Consider the following 17,382-nt stretch of genomic DNA (forward strand, 5'->3'; position numbering starts at 1 on the left):
GTCATATCCAAGTAGAGTATTACCAATAAGAAACACATTATAATCTTCTTATTGCCCTTAATTCTTTTTTGAGAGGGACCATAAAGTTTGTAGAAAATCATTGATAGAGACATTACATTTTCTTCTTCATTTACACATTCCATCTACAAATCATGCCTCCTCTGGGTAAGGCTCTATGAAGATCACTGAGAACCTCCGATGAAGGAACGTGGTCCCCCGAGAGAGGGGTTATTTTAATTCCTCTCCTCCCATTAAACAGATCAGCTGTGATTGCAGAAATATGCGTGAAACAGCCTTACTAGAAATTCTATTCACTGCCAGGGCACTATTTCAGCAGTATGCAAAGCTGAACTTGATACTTCTTCTGTGCCCATTTTCTATCTTTCCAACTTTCTCTTTCATCCCAAAAGGGTGTCTCATGGAGGGACTCAGAGAGGAAACCAATCAGTAACCACGTAGCAAGTAACTGCTTCATTAGGAACCCACAAGAATATGTGCCAAAAGGAATCTTGGAAGGAACATGCCTACCCTAGAGCTATTTCACTTCAAGAGAGAATGCTGGTTATAACGAAGGAGGTGGTTTGGGGCTAGAAGTGTACCCAGCACCATTCAGAGTATACCGCATCTGCTTTGCCTTTAGGGAAGACTAACCCTGACCATCACAGCTGGATATCATAGTATCAGAGACTTCCGTGAAATTTCCAAACTTCGCTGGAATTCAGCAATTTAATAACACGAGCCCATAAAAATGTCACTGGTTTCGAAGTGTTAAAAAGAAAAGCAGATGCTTCTCTGCATGGTGAACGTCCTTCCTGTGTAGTGCTGAGGCTTGAATGTTCATGCTCTCAGCTGCCACCAGGAATTCTTGGTCTTGCTGTGGCAATTCCACTGGGGATGGTAGGGATAAATAATGATGCAGTTCAAGTACTTTATCTGGGGCTCATATGACTCAAATTATACCACAGAAGGCTTGAATTTTCCACTTAGCATCACTCAACTAGCTCTTTATTTAAGTAGGACAAAATGACTTGAATTTTTTTTTTTTTTGTTACTGTTCTGTCCTCCAACCATTTATCATAATAAATGGGTTGGCTTCTAAATACAAGGCCATCTTACGTATATTTTCTAAGCCTTAAAAGCAACTTCAACAGTATTTCTTTTAAAATTCAGGCTCTATAATCAAAGCACAGCTTACCCGTGCCAGGCAGTCACTCGATTGGAAGTCTGTCTTCCCAGATTTTGAGAAGCGGCGTTTGTCATTGCTTGTGGGTAGAGAAGCATCTGTCTTTGGAATGCTATGCTCCGTCCCTCTGTCTGCTTCTGAACTGTCTAGATGGGATCCGGCCAGCTCCTTGAGAGATTCTGGGCCATTTTCTAGCTCAAAAGCATGACCATTTCCAAGTTCAGGGTCTGGGCCATTGTCTGACTCAGAGACGGGGTCATTGTCCAACTCACAGCCAGGACCGCTCTTGGGTTCTTCAGTGGCCTTCTGGGGAGAAGGCCTGGAAATGACTCCAAACTTTCTTGCTCGTTTCCCCTTTTTCACAGCTTGATCACCCAGCTCCAAGGTCGGAGTCTCTCCTGGTTCAGAGCTGTTGCTACTGCTGCCATTGTAAGGAGAGTGGACTTTGTGCTTGAACCGGCGCAGCATGATCAGGTAGATGAAGCCGCCATTCCAGCACTGTTCAGCCAGGTAACTGCAACAAACACAGACGTGCCAGTTAACACCCCCAGAATAGCCTTCTTGACCAGCGCATTGGGCTGATGCGCTCAGCAGCCCACACGGGACCCGTGTGATTAACCACCTGCCCAGGTAACCGAGGTACTGAGCTTCCTACAGAGGCTCGATATGCCATTGTCTTAATTTACATAATTGCTGATGCGAAAAAGAACCCCCAAACAAACCAAAACCCCCATGAACTAGACATTACTAAAGAAAACACCCTATGGTAGGTAGTCAGAAATGGATTTTTCTAGTCACAGAGCCAATCTTAACATAGGATTAAAAAAAAGCAGTAATTCTCCATTTCCTCAATGACGTCTTGCATTAGAATTACGCAAGCCTCACATTCACATAGTTTATAAAAATTTTTTTTTTAAATTTTATTTATTTATTTGACAGACAGAGATCACAAGTAGGGAGAGAGGCAGGCAGAGAGATAGAGGGAAGCAGACTCCCCACCGAGCAGAGAGTCCAACATGGGGCTCGATCCCAGGACCTGAGCTGAAGGCAGAGGCTTTAACCCACTGAGCCACCCAGGCGCCCCTATAAAAAATTTAAGTGAACCCTGCCCCATGTGGGGCTTGGACTCACAACCCCAATATCAAGAGTCGCAGGCCCTACGGACTGAGCCAGCCAGGTACTCCTCCATTCATATGCTTTTGCCACAATTACTCTGCAAGTTCCTGGGGTAAAGAACAGCTGAAACAGACTGAGGAGAAATGTGAGGTTCTGCTCTTAGGATCAAAGTATCAGCTGCAGAAGAAGGACCTCTGCCTCACAGCACTGAAGTGAGAAGAGAGCAGGGCGGGAGGGTGCTGGCTGCTATCAAGATGCCACCGATAAGGGGTGCAACGGTCCGCTACATTGAACGTGCGTCAAGTTCACTTCCTGAGAATGGTTCTAGTTTGGGTGGTTCCTGGCACACAAGGAGCGTCATTTTCAGTCGGGGTATCGCATTAAGAGGAACCCCCAACATAATGAGAAACATGCAGACATGGGGTGACTGGGACCAAGAAGCCTGCTGGAATCTGTGGCAACCAGGAAAACTGAGAGGGGAGAGGGATGCTTAGTTCAAAGCAGACAAGCCAGGCTTGGGCTGCGTTTCACGCACTTGAGGAGCAGCAAATGCTCAGAAGCAGGAAATCGCATAAATGAGATGAAGCGTGTGAAGCCTGACACACTAGAATGGCTCCAGATCTCAAGGAATAACCATAGAAAGAACACCCAACGAGATAAGTAATTGGTGGTGTTCAGGACCATTAAAGCTTTAGCAGAAAAACCCACACTTGCTCCAAGTCAGGAAACCAGGCTAGGCTAGACCCTCCACTCATGCCGCCCAAGCTAAGGGAGCACAAACCCCAGATGAACCCAGGGAAATGCCTTCACCATGGAATGTTGCCACATCCTACACATCACCGGATCACAAGCAAAGAATGTCAACAACCAAACCCTTAACGAGTTGGACCTGCTTCCAGTCTTCACGTGCCCACAAAGAGAAGGCCAATGTCCTCAATAGTGAAAAGCGGAGAACTTTTTCAAGGATGCCAAGCTAGCTGCTCTCTCCCCAGGCCTGCAGCTCAGACCCGAGAGCCGGGGCAGTCCGTATGCAAGAAGGAGCCAGGTTATAAGGAGAAGTGACCAGCTGTGTTTGAAATGTACTAAATTCTGGGCCAAAGCCATGTTATCACCCACACCTAATGGTCAAGTTAATGCAATGACAGTGCCGGTCTCACTGAAGAAGAATTTTTACCATGAAGTAGAGTGAACAGAGAGAGGGGTCCTCAAACCACCTCCAGAATCAATTAAAACTTTCTTTGATCCTGGGTTATAAACCATGGTAATGAATTTACACGTAAAAGCCAGGTAGATAAAGGGTACCACACAGACCTCAGGATGTTTTGTGTAATACAGTGAGATGAACAGGGAAAAGCAGTCCACTGGAGTCTAGTAAATGAAAATTAAACTTGCTTCTCAGCACAATTTTTCTACAGCGTTTAGATTTCGTTTTGTTGAGTTGTGTATTTTTTTTCCACCCTGGAAAATTTCCGTAAAGGTATAAAATCTTCTAAGAGTAGTTATTAGCCAGGTTGTAAGGGTTTCTTTGAGCAAATCACTACTCTTAATGCAACACATATGCCAGAGGTTATGAAAGACAGTGTTGGGGTAGTGAAAACAGGACCAGGGAGAGAGTCAGACACCCAAGTTCTCATTCTGGCTTTGGCCTAGCCATGTAAAACTATGGTGATTATACCAAATTTCCATCAACCTACTAATGGATAGACAAAATGTAGCATATCCCTGTAACGGAATATTATTTAGCAATTAAAAAATGAAGTATACGCTGTAACTTAAGTGATGCTAGGTTTAAAGACGCCAGACCACAAAAGGCCATATGTCATTCTGTTTATAGGACATGTCCAGAATAGGCAAACCCAGAGAGACAGGAAGTAGATCAGTGGTTGCCAGGAGCTAGGGGGAAGGGAGAACTGGGACTGCTAACAGGTACAGGCTTTTTTTAGGGGTGATGGAAATGTTCTGGAATTAGATAGTGATGATGGTCACACAGCACTGTGAATATACTCACTGAATTGTACACCTTAAAACAGTGAATTTTATGTGACGTGAATCATGTCTCAATTAAAAAAACAATAGTAGATATAATAATTCTGGCCAAGTTTTGAGTTACTTCTTTGAGTTGGTGCTCCTTAAGAACATTCTTTACAGAAGAAGATACTGAGGCTCAGAAATATTTAATGATGTGCCCAGGTTCACATAACTGCCAAGTGGTCGACCCAGGCCCTCCTGCTTTCCAAACCCCACGTGCACTATGCAGTTGTGATGTTTCAGTCACGCTAGTGTCCTCATCTGTAAGACGAGGGTGTTAAAATGGGTCATCTCCAAGTTGCTTTTACAGTTTAATAACTGTGAAATGCTAGTTTCTTGGGAAGACTTCTGGGGATTAAAGTAGCAGGCCATCCTGAAGGTACTGACCCAGTGCCAAGGACAAAACAGAACCCTGGAAAAACAGAAACATTCCTTTTATGTCCAAGTTGTCCTAGGTCTCCTGGACACTTACCATCAATCTGAAAAAAGTCTTACCTGGAGAGGCAATTCCTTTACAATTGCTTTAGGGATTCGATCTTTTGCATTAGAACTCCGAGCAGTCTGATGGGTTCTGAGCAGAGACCTTCTTTTTCAGTGCTGAAAAGGCAGGCCCATTGACTCAAAGTATAGGATCTTGGGTATTTCTACTTTTTTTTTTTAAGATTTTATTTATTTGACATACAGAGATCACAAGTAGGCAGAGAGGCAGGCAGAGAGAGAGGAAGGGAAGCAGGCTCCCTGCTGAGCAGAGAGCCCGACGAGGGGCTCAATCCCAGGACCCTGGGATCATGACCTGAGCCGAAGGCAGAGGCTTTAACCCACTGAGCCACCCAGGCGCCCCAGGTATTTCTACTCTTATGGAAGCTTCAAGAGCCTTGTGACCAAGATTATTTTATTCTTTCTGCAGGGCCCATGCTCAACAAAATTACAAAGCAAGAGGAGTTTATCTTTAGTTTGGCACCATCTCCCCATCGTCTCCAGACTTCCTCCAATAAATAAGGCTCTGACACCTTCAGGGAACTCTATGACAGGTTATTTTATTCCTTCCTGGACACTGAGACTTCTAAGGTCATCCCAAAGATAAAGTGTAATGAATGAACTATGGATATCACAGCAAATTGGTGAGAAGACTTTTAGGCAGGGGTAGTTTTCTTGTAGTTCTTCCAATCACCTTATCTGTAAAGCTTCCCTATCCATCTGTACCGAAATGACTTACCTAACTTTTCTAGCACTTTCCTAGCTAATTCATGCTTCCAAATCTCTGTTTCTATTCAAAAGAATTCCTACCCACCATTAGAATCTTTAAACTTCCAAGTCTTTGAGAAAAAAGAAATGGAATACAATCCTGGTCCAGAAAAACAGGTCTTCTTTTCAACAACAACAGGTAAAATTAACCTTTTGGAAGCTTCTCTACCATGTAATTTTTTTGTTTGTTTGTTTCTTCCCAAAATGTAAAACTGTCTACTGGCATGTAAAGTTATTAATTCAACTCAACTAATATTTATTTGATTTTGACCCTCCCAGGATGGTCTTAAGATAAATGGAGGAAAGATGAGCATATCCAGAAATGGAGTTCCAAATGCCAGCCTAGAACCCTCCCTCTGAAATGTGTTGAGGTTCCTCACTTCACTTGGTCTTTACAAGCATGTTTTGTGACTAAATCCCCTTCCATATACCTTTCCCCTCAAAAAAAAAAAAAAAAGTTTTGAGCACCTCCTGTTTGTTGATGATCTATCATAATTCTGGAGTCTGGGCTTTCTAGGTATTGGAGGCCTAAGAAGGTTTACAGGGGAGGAGGTTGGGTGCTAGGAAAAGCCAGAAGGATAAAGCTGCCTGGAGTTTGAAGAACCAGGACAGGCAAGCAGGAGATAAGAGAGAGGAAAAGACAGGTAAGTGTTGGAAGGCCAATGACACACAATATATACCCATGCCCCAATTCTATCTAAAGAAGGCTTGGGGCAGCTGAGCAATTTTGATATTCTAGACTGTCTTGTCAACGTCCTCTGAAGAACCGATCTCCAGATGCCTTTGAAAATCCTCTTGGGCATTTGGCCTTCAATTACTGATGCCTGGTACATATGTGAACCCACAGAGGGGCGCTGCCAGACAGAACCACTGGTGTCTATGTGTGTGTAATTCAAAGTAAGTCGGATTGCCACCCCTGGGCATTGGCCTGTACTACAATGCCATGAAAACACGGTGTAACTCAGACAACATAAAAGAACTCTAGAACTCAGACTTTTCTGCAAAGCAGACATTCTTACTTCATCTGAGTAAGTCCGGTCCCCAGTATAGACAACAGGAGAGCAAACACCGGCTGCAAGACACTTCCAGATGAGTTCCTAGGATCGGTTATGAGTTTTACAGAATGGGACTAACTGCTGAAAGCCACTCTGACACACAGGAAGAACGGAGATCAGTTGTTCTTGCCCATGACTGCCTCTTGCCTCAGAGAGCAAGGGGAGGCTAAAAAGCTGTTTGTGGGCCTTTGAAAACCTGCTAAGCCTAATTAACCCAGGGGGCTGTCTGAGGTTATAAATCTGGAGGTTCCCAGAGGAGAACGGGTTGAGAGGAAGTGTTAAATATATACAGATTAATTTCCCAGTGAAGTCTTGGCTGGGAAACAGAGGGAGGCAAGTTCGGACAGCTCCGTAAGAGGGGGTGGGAGGATAAGAAACATTTCCTGGAGAATCAGATTCCCCAAGATCAGTCTGTCTCAGGTGCTGCCTCCCAGCTACTTGGAATTTTGGGCTTACTTCTCCCCGATTCCACAACCCTCCCTGGAATGAGCCAAACTTTCTTTTGGGGACTCTGTAGGCAGAACTTTTGGGCTGTATATAGTGCCGAGAAGAGTGACTGCTATCCCTGTGTGTTCCTATGGCCACTTTCTAATCAGCCCCAATTATGTGGAGGAAGATGTGGCTCAGGCACCAGTAAGGTGCAGAAAATAGACCAGAGTCTAGGCTTAGAGCACAAGGGACTGAACACCATATTTCAACTGCTGTATGAGGGAGGTGACTGCCCAGTTCTGCTCATTCTCACCTCCTCATCCAGCATAAACAGCTGGGGTCAGCAACTCTTTCCTCTTCTCCCTCATCTGGGGTCAAGAACAGAGAGTATGAACACATGAATCTGCTCTCTTTTTATAAAATCTGTATTTAATTATTTTTTAATCATACAACTTGGATTGGGAAACACAGGTGGATAGTGAAAAATACATATATTCTTAGGTATAGGGGTCTATAATAGGTATATAAATAAGTATTTATTCAATAATTTTTTGGGCCTATGGTACAATATTAGACATTCAAACTCAACCCAAATTATCAGCTGCCAAAACTTGCTACCACCATAGAGCTTAGTGGTAAAATTTAAATCATACCCATCTATCCACTGGGACGGAGATCCATGTTGCTCTGAAGGGAACTGGGGCACAGATGCTGAGAATCTGGCTACTGCTATTTCTATGAATAATCAACGATCTTTCATCTTTGATCCCAGAATCTCATGCTTTCTGCCCGCATTCATGAAACTGTGGCAGGCCAACTTGGGTTAGCTTACCAGTAAAGTAAAATCACAATTCTTGCTTTGCAGCGGGATAATCCACACAGTGACTCAGTTTATAACTGGTCCTGCTCCCCAACTTTGAACGTATAGAAGAAGCTTAACGATATATATTTTCTCGACGCCAGCGAGTAAGAAATAAAAATAACTATGTATCTTAAACCAATACTGGGTCTTTCGTGAAGGCATATCAGACCCAGGTGAAATATACTAAGAGGAGTAAGAGAAAAGGTAGGTGCTCTACCCTCTGATTCTACAAACACTGATTAAATTCAGTGTATCGCCTCAAAGGCAGAAGCCACATTTGTGTCCAGCAGTGTTAAGTGGACTCCCTTCTGCCCTTTCCCTACTTGAATTCCATTTCCTGCAACCCTTTGCTGCAATATCCACTTCCGTGTGGAAGCAGAGCTGGTTCTCTTTCTCTTTCCTGCTAAGAGCTTCTGGATATAAAGGGATTGGGGTGGCAGAGACACAGCAGAAAAACACTGGATAAAAAGCAGCTAAATCATGGAAAAAGTTGTTCTGATTTCCCAGCAATAAGGTATCATTGATTTTCGTATTTATCTTAGAAACTCACATCTCAAACTAATGAGCATGACTGAAATAGCTCTGATGCCAGGATGCACTACACATTTTCAACTCCAGTGTAGCTTTACAGCAAGGAAGCAGAGCTGTGGTCCTTTCCAACACATAACAACAGGTTTACAAGAAGTTCCAGTTTTTCTCAAAAGTTTTCATGCAACTTATTTCTGCACAAATCAATGTGTTTTTTTTTTAATTTTTTTTATTTTAATAAACATATAATGTATTTTTATCCCCAGGGGTACAGGTCTGTGAATCGTCTGGTTTACACATTTCACAGCACTCATCATAGCACATACCCTCCCCAATGTCCATTTCCCCACCACCCTCTCCCATCCCCCTTCCCCCCCGCAACCCTCAGTCTGTTTCTTGAGATTGAGTCTTTTATGGTTTGTCTCCCTCCCAATCCCATCTTTTCATTTTTTCTTTTCCTACCTCCCCCCAAACCCCCCCACCTTGCATCTCCACTTCCTCATATCAAAGAGATCATATGATAGTTGTCTTTCTCCGATTGACTTATTTCGCTAAGCATGATACCCTCTAGTTCCATCCACGTCGTCGCAAATGGCAAGATTTCATGTCTTTTGATGGCTGCATAGTATTCCATTGTGTATATATACCACATCTTCTTTATCCATTCATCTGTTGATGGACATCTAGGCGCTTTCCACAGTTTGGCTATTGTGGACATTGCTGCTATAAACATTCGGGTGCACGTGCCCCTTCGGAGCACCACGTTTGTATCTTTAGGATATATACCCAGGAGTGCAATTGCTGGGTCGTAGGGTAGCTCTATTTTCAGTTTTTTGAGGAACCTCCACACTGTTTTCCAGAGTGGTTGCACCAGCTTGCATTCCCACCAACAGTGTAGGAGGGTTCCCCTCTCTCCGCATCCTCGCCAGCATCTGTCATTTCTTGACTTGTTAATTTTAGCCATTCTGACTGGTGTGAGGTGGTATCTCATTGTGGTTTTGATTTGTATTTCCCTGATGCCGAGTGATGTGGAGCATTTTTTCATGTGTCTGTTGGCCATCTGGATGTCTTCCTTGCAGAAATGTCTGTTCATGTCCTCTGCCCATTTCTTGACTGGATTATTTGTTCTTTGGGTATTGAGTTTGATAAGCTCTTTATAGATTTTGGATACGAGCCCTTTATCTGATATGTCGTTTGCAAATATCTTCTCCCATTCTGTCAGTTGTCTTTTGGTTTTGTTAACTGTTTCCTTTGCTGTGCAAAAGCTTTTGATCTTGATGAAATCCCAATAGTTCATTTTTGCCCTTGCTTCTGTTGCCTTTGGCGATGTTCCTAGGAAGAAGTTGCTGCGGTGGAGGTCAAAGAGGTTGCTGCCTGCATTGTCCTCAAGGATTTTGATAGATTCCTTTCGCACATTGAGGTCCTTCATCCACTTTGAGTCTATTTTCGTGTGTGGTGTAAGGAAATAGTCCAATTTCATTTTTCTGCATGTGGCTGTCCAATTTTCCCAGCACCATTTGTTGAAGAGGCTGTCTTTTTTCCATTGGATATTCTTTCCTGCTTTGTCGAAGATTAGTTGACCATAGAGTTGAGGGTCTATTTCTGGGCTCTCTATTCTGTTCCATTGGTCTATATGTCTGTTTTTGTGCCAGTACCATACTGTCTTGATGATGACAGCTTTGTAATAGAGCTTGAAGTCTGGAATTGTGATACCACCGACTTTGGCTTTCTTTTTCAATATTCCTTTGGCTATTCGAGGTCTTTTCTGGTTCCATATAAATTTTAGGATTATTTGTTCTATTTCTTTAAAAAAAATGGATGGGATTTTGATAGGGATTGCATTAAATGTGTAGATTGCTTTAGGTAAAATAGACATTTTCACAATATTTGTTCTTCCAATCCATGAGCATGGAATATTTTTCCATTTCTTTGTGTCTTCCTCAATTTCTTTCATGAGTACTTTATAGTTTTCTGAGTATAGATTCTTTGCCTCTTTGGTTAGATTTATTCCTAGGTATCTTATGGTTTTGGGTACGATTGTAAATGGGACTGACTCCTCAATTTCTCTTTCTTCTGTCTTGTTGTTAGTGTAAAGAAATGCGACTGATTTCTGTGCATTGACTTTATATCCTGACACTTTACTGAATTCCTGTATAAGTTCTAGCAGTTTTGGAGTGGAGCCTTTTGGGTTTTCCACATATAGTATCATATCATCTGCAAAGAGTGATAGTTTGACTTCTTCTTTGCCGATTTGGATGCCTTTAATTTCTTTTTGTTGTCTGATTGCTGAGGCTAGGACTTCTAGTACTATATTGAACAGCAGTGGTGATAACGGACATCCCTGCCGTGTTCCTGACCTTAGCGGAAAAGCTTTCAGTTTTTCTCCATTGAGAATGATATTTGCGGTGGGTTTTTCATAGATGGCTTTGATAATGTTGAGGTATGTGCCTTCTATCCCTACACTTTGAAGAGTTTTAATCAGGAAGGGATGCTGCACTTTGTCAAATGCTTTTTCAGCATCTATTGAGAGTATCATATGGTTCTTACTCTTTCTTTTATTAATGTATTGTATCACATTGATGGATTTGCGGATGTTGAACCAACCTTGCAGCCCTGGAATAAATCCCACTTGGTCGTGGTGAATAATCCTTTTAATGTACTGTTGGATCCTATTGGCCAGTATTTTGGTGAGAATTTTCGCATCTGTGTTCATCAAGGATATTGGTCTGTAATTCTCTTTTTTGGTGGGATCCTTGTCTGGTTTTGGGATCAAGGTGATGCTGGCCTCATAGAATGAGTTTGGAAGTTTTCCTTCCATTTCTATTTTTTGGAACAGTTTCAGGAGAATAGGAATTAATTCTTCTTTAAATGTTTGGTAGAATTCCCCTGGGAAGCCGTCTGGTCCTGGACTTTTGTTTGTTTGGAGATTTTTGATGACTGTTTCAATCTCCTTACTGGTTATGGGTCTGTTCAGGTTATCTATTTCTTCCTGGTTCAGTTGTGGTAGTTTATACATCTCTAGAAATGTATCCATTTCTTCCAGGTTGTCAAATTTGTTGCCATAGAGTTGCTCGTAGTATGTTCTTATAATTGTTTGTATTTCTTTGGTGTTGGTTGTGATCTCTCCTCTTTCATTCATGATTTTATTTATTTGCGTCCTTTCTCTTTTCTTTTTGATAAGTCTGGCCAGGGGCTTATCAATCTTATTAATTCTTTCAAAGAACCAGCTCCTAGTTTTGTTGATTTGTTCTATTGTTTTTTTAGTTTCTATTTCATTGATTTCTGCTCTGATCTTTATAATTTCTCTTCTCCTGCTGGGTTTAGGCTTTCTTTGTTGTTCTCTCTCCAGCTCCTTTAGGTGTAGGGTTAGGTTGTGTATTTGAGACCTTTCTTGTTTCTTGAGAAAGGCTTGCACTGCTATATATTTTCCTCTCAGGACTGCCTTTGTTGTGTCCCACAGATTTTGAACTGTTGTGTTTTCATTATCATTTGTTTCCATGAATTTTTTCAATTCTTCTTTAATTTCCTGGTTGACCCATTCATTTTTTAGAAGGATGCTGTTTAGTCTCCATGTATTTGCGTTCTTTCCAAATTTCCTCTTGTGATTGAGTTCGAGCTTCAGAGCATTGTGGTCTGAAAATATGCAGGGAATGATCTCGATCTTTTGGTACCGATTGAGACCTGATTTATGACCCAGGATGTGGTCTATTCTGGAGAATGTTCCATGTGCACTAGAGAAGAATGTATATTCTGTTGCTTTGGGATGGAATGTTCTGAATATATCTGTGATGTCCATCTGGTCCAGTGTGTCATTTAAGGCCTTTATTTCCTTGTTGATCTTTTGCTTAGATGATCTGTCCATTTCAGTGAGGGGAGTGTTAAAGTCCCCTGCTATTATTGTATTACTGTCGATGTATTTCTTTGATTTTGTTATTAATTGGTTTATATAGTTGGCTGCTCCCATGTTAGGGGCATAGATGTTTAAGATTGTTAGATCTTCTTGTTGGACAGACCCTTTGAGTATGATATAGTGTCCTTCCTCATCTCTTATTATAGTCTTTGGCTTAAAATCTAATTGATCTGATATAAGGATTGCCACCCCAGCTTTCTTCTGATGTCCATTAGCATGGTACATTGTTTTCCACCCCCTCACTTTAAATCTGGAGGTGTCTTCGGGTCTAAAATGAGTTTCTTGGAGGCAGCATATGGATGGGTTTTGTTTTTTTATCCATTCTGATACCCTGTGTCTTTTGATTGGGGCATTTAGCCCATTAACATTCAGGGTAACTATTGAGAGATATGAATTTAGTGCCATTGTATTGCCTGTAAGATGATTGTTACTGTATATTGTTTCTGTTTCTTTCTGATCTACTACTTTTAGGGTCTCTCTTTGCTTAGAGGACCCCTTTCAATATTTCCTGTAGAGCTGGTTTGGTGTTTGCAAATTCTTTCAGCTTTTGTTTGTCCTGGAAGCTCTTTATCTCTCCTTCTATTTTCAATGATAGCCTAGCCGGATATAGTATTCTTGGCTGCATGTTTTTCTCGTTTAGTGCTCTGAATATATCATGCCAGTTCTTTCTGGCCTGCCAGGTCTCTGTGGATAGGTCCGCTGCCAATCTAATGTTTTTACCCTTGTATGTTACAGACTTCTTTTCCCGGGCTGCTTTCAGGATTTTCTCTTTGTCGCTAAGACTTGTAAATTTTACTATCAGGTGACGAGGTGTGGACCTATTTTTATTGATTTTGAGGGGCGTTCTTAGCATCTCCTGGATTTTGATGTTTGTTCCCTTTGCCATATTAGGGAAATTCTCTCCAATAATTGTCTCCAATATACCTTCTGCTCCCCTCTCTCTTTCTTCTTCTTCTGGAATCCCAATTATTCTAATGTTGTGTCGTCTTATGGTGTCACTTATCTCTCGAATCCTCTCCTCGTGTTCCAGTAGTTGTTTGTCTCTCTTTTGCTCAGCTTCTTTATTCTCTGTCATTTGGTCTTCTATGTCACTAATTCTTTCTTCTGCCTCATTTATCCTGGCAGTGAGAGCTTCCATTTTTGATTGCACCTCATGAATAGCTTTTTTGATTTCAACTTGGTTAGATTTTAGTTCTTTTATTTCTCCAGAAAGGGCTTTTATCTCTCCGGAGAGGGTTTCTCTAATATCTTCTATGCCTTTTTCGAGCCCGGCTAGAACCTTGAGAATTGTCATTCTGAACTCTAGATCTGTCATGCTACCTATGTCTGTATTGATTAGGTCTCCAGCCTTCGGTACGGCCTCTTGTTCTTTTTTTTGAGGTGAGTTTTTCCGCCTTGTCATTTTGTCCAGGTAGGATTTGCTTTCTCCTGCTGTGGAATTCCGCTGTTCTTGGTGACTGAAGTTGGTTTTGGATGGTTTCTTGTTGATCTTCTGGGGGAGGGGCCTGTTGTAGTGATTCTCAAGTGTCTTTGCCGCAGGCGGAATTGCACCGCCCTTGCCAGGGGCCGGGCTAAGTAATCCGCTCGGGTTCGCTTTCGGGAGCTTTTGTTCCCTGAGCGCTTTCCGTAGAGTTCCGGAGGACGGGAATGAAGATGGCGGCCTCCCAATCTCTCGGCCCAGAGGAGCCGAGAGCTTGGGGTTCCGCTCCTCAGTGCGCTCTCAGAGCAAAGCGCCCAATAGCCCCGCCTCCCTGGCTTGCGGTCGCGCCTCGAGGAAAGCAGTCAATTGTTGGAGCTGGAGAAAAGCGCCGGGTCGCTTTTGTCTCCGTGGCCTCCGGCCGCGCTCCGAGCCCACCCAGCCTGCGACCGGCACAAGGTAACCCCGGGCTTAGAGCTCACTCCTCGGCTTTGTCGCTATAGCCGGCTTCCCCACTCTAATACCTGGGAGCTCTGCGGCACTCAGACACCCCCAGTCCTTCTGTGACCCCGCGGGTCCTGGGGTTATGCTGACCCCGCCTGGGTTTCCCCCCAGTTTAGCCTCTGGAGCGATGTCTCCCAGTGGAGCCGACTTTTAAAAGTCCCGATTTTGTGCTCCGTCGCTCCGCCGCTTGCCGGGTGCCGGCCCCTCCCCCCGGGGTCTATCTTCCCGTCGCTTTGGATTCACTTCTCCGCAGGTCCTACCTTTCAGAAAGTGATCGATTTTCTGTTTCTGGGATTGTTGCTCTTCTTCTCTTCGATTTCCCGTTGGATTTATAGGTGTTCACAATGGTTAGATAAGCTATCTAGCTGATCTCCTGCTACCCGATGTCGTCTCAGCCTGCTACTTCTCCGCCATCTTGACTCCTCCCCCCTCAATGTGTTTTTTTTTTTTTTTTAAAGCCACCATCTACTTTGCTGAAAACAGAAACTCAGAAGCTAAATTAAGTAGAAAATGCCTGATCAGTGATCAGAATAGTGATGAGAATAGACCTAATAAAACATACTACAGAGATACTGGCCCTTAAAAGAGAACTTCCAGGCTTCTCTTTGCAACTGATTGCATTTCTTTATTAAATTACTGTGAATGAATCAGGGTTTCTTATAACTATATGAGATCAGCTTGCAGCCTATACAGAATCAAATCAAAACTCTAGCCACATAGCTCGGCTAAGTCATCCTGATGACGGTCACATTCCCCCCCTGTCGGGTGGAGGGGGGCAAAGGGAATGCTGGGAAAGTCAGACTTTGCTGTGCATGAATGAGTCAGTCTCACCTCATGAGTGGAGTGATGAGCTCAGAAAATGTGCATGGGAACGCATCACTTTTCTCTTTTATGACATGAAGCTGCTGTTTTTGTTTATAAAATCACTACTTGCTCATTACAAATTCATTCATTCATTCAACAAATAGTTGCTGAATACCTATAACACGCCAAGTGCCGGGAGGCACGCAGGCGAACGGCAGTGAACAAAATGATGCCTGTCTTTGTGGAGCTTACTATCTGGTAGGGGAGACAGGCAATAAATAATAGATCTGTTAAAGTATCCTATACCATATGTGAGAAGGTGAGACATGTTCTGGAAAACAGAAAACACAGGATAAAGAGGATGAAGCATGCCCGGAGCTGGAAGAGGCTGGTTGAAATTTTAAGGGCTGCGTCTGAGGTGGCCCCACTGGGAAGAACACACCGGGCAAGGGCTTGAAAAAGATGAAAGCGTTGGCCATGCCACTGCCTGGGGAAGAGTGTTCCAGACGGAGGGAAGAGCCAGGGCCGTAGTGGTAAACTGGAAGCTTGCCCGCTGTGTTGGAGGACTGGAGTGTTGGAGACAAGGGGCGAGCGAGAAGGAGAGCAAGAGGAGACAAGGTAGCAGGGCCTGGCTCCGGGAAGGCTGTATACGCTGCTCTCACGACTTTCGTGTGAAATGGGGAGTTGTTTAGCTTTAAGCAGTGGAGTAATGTGATATGTGCTATGTTTTAAAACGATCCCCTTTGTTCCCCTTTGTTCCTGTGTGGAGAATAGACTGGGACGGAGACAAAGGTAGAAGGAGGGAGACCAGACAGTAGACCATCTTCCGAAACTCCAGCAACAGCTCAATGAGTAGCCACGGGGATGGTAAGAAATGGTTGGACCCATGATCAGTTTTGAAGACGGAGTCAACAGCCTGCGCTTTTGGAACTGACAGAGGGTGTGAGAGAAAGCGAGAGGTCATGTATGGTGTCTGAGTGTTTGGCTTTAGCAACGAGAAGGGCGGCGCTGCCATCACCTGAGCTGGTAGAGCCGCCCGTGGGGCCGGGTGCTCTCTGACCGATTCTGAATGCAGGGAGCCATCCTGGAGTTCGGTTCTGGACATGCCAAGCTTGAGATGATATCTAAATCTGGATTTTGGAACAGAGGACTAGTCTGGAGAGAGAAATTTGGGAGATGCAAGACTATGAATAGTATTTTAAGATCCCAGAAGATAAATTCCTTCGGGGAGATTTTCTGGTCCGAGGTTCTTCTTGCTGGACAAAAGCATATCCAAGGGTTTCCCACGTAATTCTAATCTGTCCTCTTGAAAGGGGTAACAATTTAGAATCCCAGCAGTAGTGCTTTAGAGAACTGTTTGTTCCTGAATATTGTCACTTTTTAATCTTGGCCAGCATGAAAGTCAAAACCTACCTCATGTCATAATTAGCAAATGATGACTAGTGAGGTCAGAATTCTTATTAGTCACTTGCTTCTTTAAAAATTGCTTACTTATGCCCTCTTTCAAAAAAAAATCTTCATATTTGTACCCCCCTAGCATGGTGGCTGTCACTTAATAAGCATTATAATAAAAATGACAGGTCAATGAGAATTTCTATTAAAAATTCTTTTAAAAAATGACTTTGAGGCAACTTTGCCCAGCATATAATTCATCCATTTCAAATGTACAATTCAGTATTTTTAGGACATTTACCAAGTTGTGCAACTGTCACCATAAATCAGTTTTAGAACATTTTCATGACCCCATTAAGACCCCTCCCGCCCATTAATGCTCATTCCCCATCCCAGTCACCACTTTCTTTCTACAGGGCTGTATCTTCTGGCCATTTTATATAGATGGAATCATATAATATGGGGTCTCTTGTGTCTTGCATCTCAAAAAAAATTCCTTTTTTACTAGGTTCTTAGTCACCAGTCTTTACCTCCTTATGCATTCTCTGCCACTTACCCCTTACAAAAGCTTGATTCATGTAGCCATGCCCTTTTGATGGTATTTCTCTCCCTTTCCTTGAGATCATACCCAATTGTCCTGAGGAGATTGCCCTCATGGACGTGCTAGCACCTCCCCTATCCTGTCCTGTGTCCTCTCCCGCCATACCCACCACTCCTTCTAGTTTAGACTATGGAAACTCCCGGTAGCCTCTCCTATCTTTGAAAACCCTCATGTGACTGCACTTGAGTACGCACTCCTTTCCCATTCGGTCTCCTAGACTTTCCCCCGCTGTTCCACTGATATCATAAACCAGATCTGCCTCCAAAGGAAATCTTTCTAGGGCACCTGGGTTCCTCAGGTGGTTGAAC

The 17,382-nt window shown here is 43.2% G+C and overlaps 1 protein-coding gene across 1 annotated transcript in view; it reads right to left on the reverse strand.

The window, feature by feature from the left end:
* The window catches only part of PDZD2 (PDZ domain containing 2), a gene marked incomplete at its 5' end in the record, with an annotated part of 227,963 nt that overhangs the window by 90,223 nt on the left and 120,358 nt on the right, over positions 1-17,382 (reverse strand). Inside the window, one exon of the mRNA XM_080805056.1 lies at positions 1,196-1,697. Within this exon, the coding sequence (XP_080661182.1) occupies positions 1,196-1,697 (502 nt within the window). The remainder of the gene's footprint in view (positions 1-1,195; positions 1,698-17,382) is intronic.

Source organism: Martes martes (genome assembly GCF_963455335.1).
Source record: "Martes martes genome assembly, chromosome: 5".
NCBI classification, from domain to species: Eukaryota; Metazoa; Chordata; class Mammalia; order Carnivora; family Mustelidae; genus Martes; species Martes martes.